Source organism: Bombus terrestris, chromosome 5 (genome assembly GCF_910591885.1).
Source record: "Bombus terrestris chromosome 5, iyBomTerr1.2, whole genome shotgun sequence".
NCBI lineage: Eukaryota > Metazoa > Arthropoda > Insecta > Hymenoptera > Apidae > Bombus > Bombus terrestris.
In genome coordinates, this window is record NC_063273.1 from 1,527,548 (window position 1) to 1,536,457 (window position 8,910).

At 30.4% G+C, this 8,910-nt stretch overlaps 4 protein-coding genes across 4 annotated transcripts; 1 reads left to right on the forward strand and 3 right to left on the reverse strand.

The window, feature by feature from the left end:
- Positions 1 to 339: 339 nt before the first annotated feature.
- Positions 340 to 2,072, reverse strand: LOC100652038 (probable DNA-directed RNA polymerase III subunit RPC6). Its single transcript, XM_012308964.3, has 5 exons — positions 1,955 to 2,072; positions 1,593 to 1,757; positions 795 to 1,413; positions 562 to 723; positions 340 to 490 (listed from the first exon to the last, which is right to left on the reverse strand). Exons 2-5 carry the CDS (start codon positions 1,670 to 1,672, stop codon positions 416 to 418), a joined length of 936 nt encoding a protein of 311 aa, XP_012164354.1. The 5' UTR covers positions 1,673 to 1,757; positions 1,955 to 2,072; the 3' UTR covers positions 340 to 415.
- On the forward strand, positions 1,348 to 2,482 carry LOC100652159 (protein YAE1). The gene is made up of 3 exons (XM_003395773.4): positions 1,348 to 1,548; positions 1,814 to 1,908; positions 2,005 to 2,482. Exons 1-3 carry the CDS (start codon positions 1,527 to 1,529, stop codon positions 2,395 to 2,397), a joined length of 510 nt encoding a protein of 169 aa, XP_003395821.1. The 5' UTR covers positions 1,348 to 1,526; the 3' UTR covers positions 2,398 to 2,482.
- On the reverse strand, positions 2,058 to 4,489 carry LOC100651918 (26S proteasome regulatory subunit 4). Its single transcript, XM_003395771.4, has 5 exons — positions 4,376 to 4,489; positions 3,481 to 4,042; positions 3,020 to 3,406; positions 2,702 to 2,937; positions 2,058 to 2,623 (listed from the first exon to the last, which is right to left on the reverse strand). Exons 1-5 carry the CDS (start codon positions 4,376 to 4,378, stop codon positions 2,489 to 2,491), a joined length of 1,323 nt encoding a protein of 440 aa, XP_003395819.1. The 5' UTR covers positions 4,379 to 4,489; the 3' UTR covers positions 2,058 to 2,488.
- A 333-nt stretch (positions 4,490 to 4,822) lies between these two features.
- Positions 4,823 to 8,342, reverse strand: LOC100651798 (dihydrolipoyllysine-residue succinyltransferase component of 2-oxoglutarate dehydrogenase complex, mitochondrial). Its single transcript, XM_003395770.4, has 9 exons — positions 8,161 to 8,342; positions 7,636 to 7,660; positions 7,440 to 7,491; positions 7,225 to 7,295; positions 7,016 to 7,143; positions 6,596 to 6,937; positions 6,330 to 6,505; positions 5,798 to 6,248; positions 4,823 to 5,727 (listed from the first exon to the last, which is right to left on the reverse strand). The coding sequence occupies exons 1-9, from the start codon at positions 8,233 to 8,235 to the stop codon at positions 5,593 to 5,595; spliced, it is 1,455 nt and encodes a 484-aa protein (XP_003395818.2). The 5' UTR covers positions 8,236 to 8,342; the 3' UTR covers positions 4,823 to 5,592.
- Positions 8,343 to 8,910: the final 568 nt, after the last annotated feature.

Here is an 8,910-nt window from a genome sequence, read left to right on the forward strand (position 1 = left end):
GATAAACGTCTCTTCTTTTAACGATAATACAATTTCTATAATTATTACAAGTATTTGTGATATTATTCGTGAAGAAAATTCATTACGAATTATATAAAATATAACTGTAATATATTATCTTTTTCAAGTTGGTAATTAGTATCCGGTCTAGATATATAAATCTACTAAATTTGGCGGGAATTGTTCGCAATTTATCTAGGTAAAATCATTACGTTTTGATTTTCATACAGTTATAAGTAATAACAGATTCTATTATAATTACTATTATTAAATAACTCGGAATTTTTCTGCTTAATCTTTGTAAATTACTATAAGATTGTACAAAATAAGCGTTCTAAATATATTTTATAGAAGTTTTATTCTCTTTTTTTACATATAAATAATTATTTTAAATCCATATTTTTATTACAAAATATTATTCCAACCATTCTGTAATGTATTGACACTTTGTAGGTGTAACATCACCAACATCACAACAATTTTTTCTCACCTGTATTTAAATATCTCTATATTATTAAGTCACAAAAAATATGTATGAAAAAGAAAAATAAAACAGCTTACCGGACAAATGCCGCAAGTAGATTTAATTAATCCAGGTGGACTTAATAAAGGTTCTACTGCTCTATATAAAGTGTTCCCATCGCCTGAAAGAGTACGTTCTACTTTTCCATCATAAACTAAGGTATTCAATATCATCTCCAAATCTTCAACTGATAACTTCACCTATAAATATTTGCATTTCTTTATAATGCCCACATATATAACTTGAAGAAAATTGTAATGATCATTCAAACCTTGCTTATTCCTAGATCAGAGATAAATTTCCATACTTCTTTAGATGAAGCAAATGTAACATTTCTAGCCATGATTGGTCCACCTCTACAAGAGTTCATTTGCTCCCTTTTATTCTCTAGAAATCTATAACATTGTTGATTAAGAACATCAACAAATTCTGCTTCAAAATCTTGATCTTGGTACCATGCACCTCCAGTTACAGATGTGTCTGGTTCTAAATTGTATAACATATATACTTTTTTCTTACTTGCTGCTACAGACTTAACAGCTTTGATAAATTTTTTAATTTCTAAACTTTTTAAAATTTTATTTAATTGCGTGGGCATTAAATTGGATTTAAATCTTATATCACGAATCCAAATCCCTTTATTCCCCGCTTCTTCAATGATGGTATATACGATCTTTTCCTCATTATCTGCGCCTTTAGCTATTTTTGCTTTAGATGGATCCTTCAAACGATATAACAAGGAACCACCTTGCTTAAATAGATCAAAATGACCCTGAGATAAAAGTTTATTTATAATTTGAGCTCTTTGAACAGGTTGCAAGTCTGGCATTTCAGTACTTAAGTCTTTATCAGATATTCCTTTTGGTCTTGTCTGTGCTAATGCAAGAATTCTGAAAATTTAAAATACCATATTTAGATACTTTTTTCATATTTCATTTCTGTAATAATAAAATATGAGCAGTCTATTATGTAATAACATAATTATTTATATTGTACATGAGTAATGATTCTAACCTATATACGTGGTAAATGTCATTAATTTACATTAATAAAACGAAATAAATCTTACTTTTGTTCAATTGCATCATATGAATTTATATCTGCATTAGTTGTATCGTGTTCCTTCGAAGTACTAGCTTCGGTTTCCATTATACTTGTGTAATATTAAAAATACAATTCACTTGATTATCTTCAATATTTGTTAGGTTATGTTCACATACTTTCACTAAATTATCTGCAACCACAACGATAAGATTAATTATATTAATACAATTAATTAAAATTATTTAGGAAACATGGAAAATTCTTTAAATGAATCGGATACTGAAGATTCCTTGAATATTGCTACTAAAAACTGGGATCGAATTATTAGTACTGCTAAAAAGGTACAATTTGTATACCAATTATAATTATAGAAAAGACAATACCTACATTTTCTATAAACTGTACCACAACTTTAAATATACTATTATTTTTTAAAGGATGGTTACAGGGAAGGAGTAGAAGATGGGTCAAATTCTGTTTTTCAAAATGGTTTTGATAGTGGATATAAAGAAGGTTTTCAAACGGCTTTTATTCTAGGAAAGTTTAAAAGTTTATTAAACGCTATACCAAAGGATGTCGAGCATCCACAAAATATAAAAGAAATTTTTGATAAAACTAGAAGAGGCGCGTGTCATATATGTGTAGCAGAACTTCATAATGTCAATAATACACAGAAGAGTTTTGATGAAATCATCAATGAACAAAGGTCGTATTCAGTGAAAGTTCTTCAAACATCGTATGAGTATTTTCAACCATATGTAAAGCAATTAAATATTAGCGAATTTGATATATTAAAGATACGAGATGTTTCAGATTTAGAAGATAATTAATTTATCAATCAAAACAGTTTTTTGTATCTTTTTATTAGCATGTATATTTTTATGCTTCAAACGTAAATAAAGAATTTTAATTGCAGAATTTTTATAAATATAACCCTTCGGGAGATCCCTCCTTTTTCCGATACAAAACGCTCTCTTTAGATTTTTTGAAATCATCACTAGTAACTTTCATACGGCGTTCACGTAAAGCCATTAAACCAGCTTCAGTACATATGGCCTATAAGATAAAAATATTGTTTAATATATCATTTAATTCTTTTTCCATTCAAATACCATTATATATATAATGCTTTACCTTTATATCTGCACCTGAAAGATCATCTTTAGCCATAATTAATTCTGCTAAATTTACATCAGGTGCTAAAGTCATTCTGCTAGTATGAATGCTGAATATTCTTCTTTTTGTTTTTTCATCAGGCAAAGGAAATTCTATTTTTCTATCAATACGGCCAGGTCTGATTAATGCTGGATCTAATGTTTCAATTCTATTTGTAGCCATAACAACTTTAACATCTCCGCGACTATCAAAACCTGAAAAATAAAAATACTTTGTTATTAAAATGTAAAACATAATTATAATACTGTATAATTGAAATTAAAATACTTTTCGTACCATCAAGTTGATTGAGGAGTTCTAACATAGTTCTTTGAATTTCACGTTCTCCACCACTATTGCTATCATACCGTTTTGTGCCTACAGCATCTATTTCATCTATAAATACAATAGAAGGGGCATGCTCTTCTGCAACCCTAAATAACTCTCTAACAAGTTTGGGACCATCTCCTAAATATTTCTGTATAAGCTCAGAACCAACAACTCTCAAAAAGGTTGCAGAGGTTTGATTAGCAACAGCTTTTGCTAACAATGTTTTTCCAGTTCCTGGAGGACCATAAAGTATGACTCCTTTTGGAGGTTTAATACCCATTTCTTCATAATACTCTGGATGTGTTAAAGGCAATTCTACAGATTCCTTGATTTCTTGAATTTGTGTATCAAGTCCTAAATAATGAAATATGTTTGTGAATTAGTAATGTTATATAAAAATTTGTAACAGTAATGCAAATATTTCATACCACCAATATCTGCATAAGTTTCTTGTGGAGCTTTCTCTAGTTTCATTACTGTAACCATTGGATCTGTATCATCACCTAAAACTCCAACAACAGCATGAACTTTATGATTTAATAGAACAGAACATCCAGGTTCTAATTGATCCTTATCCACAAATGATAAAATTGATACATAATGCTCAGAGCCAACAGATGTAGAAACTATTGCATGATTATCATCAATAATTTCTTCTAATGTTCCAACAGACATTGGAGTTCCACGTAAGTCATCGACTTTAGATCTTTCTTCTTCATTCTTTTCTTCTTGTGGCTTTAGTCTTTCTTGATTTCGAATAAATTCTTCTTCCATTAACAAGTAATCTTTTATACGTTCTAACTTCAGAAGCTTTAGTCTACAACGTGTATGAGGTGTAACTTGTGGTAATTTTAAAGCAGCATCTGGTCCTTTTGTACGCCGCTTCTTTTTGCCTACTCTTGTTGGGATAGGTGGTTCATATTTCTTTTTCTTATCCTTATCATCCTTCTTATCACTTCCTGTACCACTGGTACCAGATTGATTTTGTCCCTGATATAATAAATATTACCTTTCAAAATAATTTCAACTTCATAATACATAATACTTTTAATATAATTTCGAAAGAATGTTGCGTATGAATAAAAAAAACACAGTTGGCAATGAATACGAAACTTTCAGTTTGAATAATATGAAATTTATCAGAAAACGTGTTATAATTAGTATAACCTAAAATGTCAAACACGACATAATATACTTATTTAAAAAGAAAGTAATAAATTTTATAATTAAATGGATATAGACGTTAAATATTTTACTATAAATTATTCTAGAATAGTTCGAGTTCCTTAATTTACAAATAATTAAGAAGGCTTTAGAAATTACCATTTTTAATTCACTGTTTGGTCACGAATCGAAACGGCGAAGTCATCCGCCGTTATATGAGCAGAATCGATTACGATTTCGATATCTTCCTTCGTAATATATCGAAATAATTCGATACGTCGAAAAAGTATTAATACAAAAAATGTTTAAAAAAAATGATATAAAAATTAATAATATAAATATTTTGATTGTGTATGACGAATTGAACAATTAAAAGTTTTTAGAAGCAATATTAAACGAGCTTTAATATTGTTTTTTATTTATGAACAATTTACATGATCGTGTTCGACAATAGTTATTGAAAAATTATAGCTTTATAAAAAAATGAAAAATTGTTGCATAATCCCACGTGTTTTGAAAAATGTATAAATGACAAATTTCTTTCTCAAAAAACTCAATACGACATATAAGTCTTTGTGAACATCATTTAACAATATCGACAACATATAGATTCGTGAAATTTTATTTTAATACTTGGATACATTTATTTTTGTAATAAAGTATCTCCCTCTAGCTCTTTAATTATCGCTTCTTTATAACATCTCGTTCAAAGCCATCAAAATAAAAATAAGAGCAATTAAAAATAGTAAAATACTTCTTACACGTGGTTGTTTTAAAAACGTAATGATCTGTGTACAATTTTTACAAAAAATGCGTTGAATAACAATATAGAAAGTTAAAAAGAGATATAATTAAATTATATCGAACCAATTATACATTAGAAATGTATGCTTCTTTCAAGTCAAAGGTTTTAAACATTTTACAGCATTTAATTTGCTTTCTTCCTTTCAATTACTATATAGTGCATTTTGTGTTTGAGTCATATAGATACTAAAATATATGTTTCTTCTTTTTCATGCCAATAAGGATTTTCTTAAATTAAGCATTAGTTAGAATTCAAAAACGTTATGATATAGTAATTGTATTATATGTTGTAGAAAATCGATTTACGCTGCTGTATATTAAGACAAAAAATAAATTGAAATAATACTTTGATAATAACATAAAGTCTTTCAGATAGTAATACATTATGTTCTCTTGTTCGTGTAATATTTTTCTTCTTTTACTTTCGTTTATCACAATGATTAGTAAGTATTTGAGAATATGTAGTTTTGAGTAAAATCCTCGATGAACAGAATATAATACAACATGTATAAAATGCTCTGAACATGATGTGAGGCGTGTTTGAAGCGATTCAATGAAAATATTTACGGGGCTTAAATGCCAGCTAAAATAATTCTAGGGTCTTCCACAGCGTCCTTGATTTTTCTTAAGAACATCACAGCCTCGCGCCCGTCAATTAATCGATGATCATATGTTAAAGCCACATACATCATTGGACGAATTTTAATCTGGAAATTATTAAAAGATCACTAAAATTTGCAATATTAGTCTTTATTGGAAGAAATTGTCGGTGTTTACCTCGCCCTTTACTGCAACGGGCCTGTCGAATACTCCGTGCATCCCAAGAATTGCACTTTGTGGTGGATTAATAATAGGTGTACCCATCAGAGAACCAAATACACCGCCGTTACTTATCGTGAATGTACCACCGTCCATATCTTCGACGGATATTTTGCCTTTTCTTGCTTTATCGCCTAAAGCTGCCAAAGCAATTTCAATTTCTGCGAAATTCTTGTTTTCTACGCTACGAAGAACTGGGACAACAAGACCCTTTGGTGTTGCAACTGCGACGCTAATATCAACATAGTCTCTATAAACTATGTCAGTGCCATCTATTACAGCATTTACTACTGGTTGATCTTTTAAAGCATAGGTACTAGCTGCAATAAATGGACTCATAAATCCCAGCTTTAAACCATATTTCTTTGTAAAATTTTCTTGGTGCATTTTACGGAATTCCATAATGCGGCTGTAAAAAGAAAAAAAAAAAAATGTTAGTTATTAACAAAAAAGAAGTTAACAATCATAGTTACAATAGATATGTAATAACCTCATATCGATCTCATTAAATGTAGTTAACATAGCGTTCGTATTTTGAGCATCTTTTAATCGTTCTGCAATACGTATTCGCATCCTGTTCATCTTTACTCGTTGTTCTGTTCTGGTGCCAAGTATTTCACGTGTATAATCAGCAGGAGGCAGTTGTACCTTTGCACCTTCCAATGACTAAAAATGTCCATTCATCAAATGAATAATAAAAAATTTATAACAGGAAGGGAAGAATCTTTATTTCTAAATTTGCACAATTACACCTACTTGAGCATGTTTAATTGCAGCAACTGGCATGGATGCTGCAGGTGCTTGTGGAGGTGGAGGTCGTGCAGCTGGTGGTGGTACAGCTGCTGAAGGTGGTGGTGGTGGTGGTGGTGGTGGTGGTGGTGGCGGCGGTGGTGGCGGCGGTGGTGCTGCCGTACTAGGTGCAGATGGAGGACTTGGAGCCTTTTCAGCTGGTTTTTCAGCTGGTTTTTCAGCTGGTGCTGCTCCAACTGCGCCAACATCAATGGAACATAGTTTCTGTCCTGGCTTTACTGTTTCACCATCTTTGGCAAATATCTCTTTTACTACACCAGAAGCTGGTGATGGTACAGGAACTGAAGTCTGTGAAAGGATTATCATAAATATATAAATTACGAGATATATTTATTATTTGTAAGTTCATTTGTTTATTGATTTTACCTTATCAGTTTCAATTTCACATAAGACATCATCTTCCTTAACTTGATCACCAACTTTCTTATCCCATCTGACATCCCCCTCACTTACACTTTCCGCAAATGGTGGTACTACAACTTCCTTTATTTCCCCTGTCAATTACAAATTTACATTATGCAAGAATTTATGTATAAAATTTTAACTATATATTTTCTTCCTTAAAGATGACTTACATAATGAAGATGTTGAATGAATATGTCTTGCCTGGTCTATCCAACAGTGAAATTTGTTATATTTTGTACATCTAGATAGAAATTAAAATTACACATTAAACTTTACTTATTAAATTAATTAACCATTTATACCACAGTTTATTCTACATAAAGATGTTAAAAAGTATTCATATTATATGGATATTTTACCCTTTTGATGTACTTTTTAAACTTACATTCGTGAGTTCTTGTTGACCACATGTTGGGTGTGGATAAATAGAATGTGCCCTACAAAAATGATTTGATACAATTAATAGTTTATGTTCATGGTTATCCCCAACGTTGATATGCCTCTCTATAAAGATAATGTTTTTAGATTTTCAACATAGCTCACCACTTCTTTATTATATCACTTTTATTTAGTAGTCTTACCTTGACTATATAAAGATCTCACAACCTGAAACAAATGTATACATAAATATAGATTCTCATTTAAAATATAAAATTAATAATTATATAAAATGTTATATAAATTTTTTTATGTATTTATATAATTTTATATACATTATGACATAAAAGTGAGTTATAAAAGAAACTAGATAAAAATAGGTAGTGTGTCTATCGAATAGATAGAAAAAGAACCTTGACCTTAAATTACACCCTGAAAAAATCGACGGAAATCTGTTTGGTTATCTAAAAAGTAAGTTTGCATCTGACGGCCACGAGGAATTTTTTAATTTCCCATTGACAGATTGTAGTCGATAGACCGAGTCATGAATCGTAACGTGTTCAAATACTGTTATATAACCGAAATGCAATAGGTAAAGGCAGTATTCCGACAACTTTGATTGGCAGGTTCTACTTCAAAGGGCGTTAGGTTCTTCTTGCTCAATATGTATGTCACAAATACGTTAATGTTAATAACAAATGGAATGATACTATTGTTTGATAATTTACCTTCGTTTGTGATATACTAAGTCTTGTTATTACACGAGGCACAAACCGCGAACAGTTGGACAGCATCGCGGTCATCCTCGAATGGAAAATTATGACTTAGATGTTTGCTCTTGACTCTTCTGATGGTCAAGAAGCAATACGACACGGTATGGTACGGTTATAGTTAGTGGTGGGGCTAGTTTGCTACGACAAATGTGCGTTCTGAAATTTGCCACAATTGGGTTCCAAAAAATACAAGAACTAATTAATCGTGTATTTAGACAAATCATGAGAGCAAATATTTACTGTATTGAAAATAAATATACTGTAATTATAATAAAATGCAAATAATTAAAATTAAAATACTGAAACCTTAATGTTGTAACAATAGTGTTTTTCCATTAACGATTAGTAATCTCTCCATTAATGATTGCTAACGAATACATCGCTCCTTTTTTATACAAACGGTTAAGTACTATCTAATGAAAGATAAAACAAGTAATCGCAATTACTAAATAGACAATTTCCACATAAAATATATTGAAAAAGTTAATTATATTTCATAATGTAAAAATCTTTGTTGCTAAATAAACTCATATCAGTCATATCTTTATCTACATGCTATAAGTAAAGAGTTGTTTCACACATAGGTATATAAATATGCGAGTCATATTGGTATGCGATATAGGAATAGAAAGAGAAGGCTGCACAGGGGCCTCTTCTATTCTTGTCTATTCAGGTATGCACACTAACGAGGCTCGTTGGTCGGTA

Coding starts and splice junctions, on each gene's coding strand:
- LOC100651798 (XM_003395770.4), bottom strand. CDS start 8,235: ATGACCGCGATGCTGTCCAACTGTTCGCGGTTTGTGCCTCGTGTAATA. Junction 7,661..8,160: donor TTAGTATATCACAAACGAAG/GTAAATTATCAA, acceptor CATTTGTTTCAG/GTTGTGAGATCTTTATATAG. Junction 5,728..5,797: donor CCGTTGCAGTAAAGGGCGAG/GTAAACACCGAC, acceptor AATAATTTCCAG/ATTAAAATTCGTCCAATGAT.
- LOC100652038 (XM_012308964.3), bottom strand. CDS start 1,672: ATGGAAACCGAAGCTAGTACTTCGAAGGAACACGATACAACTAATGCA. Junction 1,414..1,592: donor TATGATGCAATTGAACAAAA/GTAAGATTTATT, acceptor TTAAATTTTCAG/AATTCTTGCATTAGCACAGA. Junction 724..794: donor CTGATCTAGGAATAAGCAAG/GTTTGAATGATC, acceptor AAATATTTATAG/GTGAAGTTATCAGTTGAAGA.
- LOC100651918 (XM_003395771.4), bottom strand. Junction 3,407..3,480: donor AACTTATGCAGATATTGGTG/GTATGAAATATT, acceptor TTCATTATTTAG/GACTTGATACACAAATTCAA. Junction 2,624..2,701: donor TTTCAGGTGCAGATATAAAG/GTAAAGCATTAT, acceptor TTTATCTTATAG/GCCATATGTACTGAAGCTGG.
- LOC100652159 (XM_003395773.4), top strand. CDS start 1,527: ATGATTCTAACCTATATACGTG. Junction 1,549..1,813: donor GATTCTAACCTATATACGTG/GTAAATGTCATT, acceptor AAAATTATTTAG/GAAACATGGAAAATTCTTTA. Junction 1,909..2,004: donor TTATTAGTACTGCTAAAAAG/GTACAATTTGTA, acceptor TATTTTTTAAAG/GATGGTTACAGGGAAGGAGT.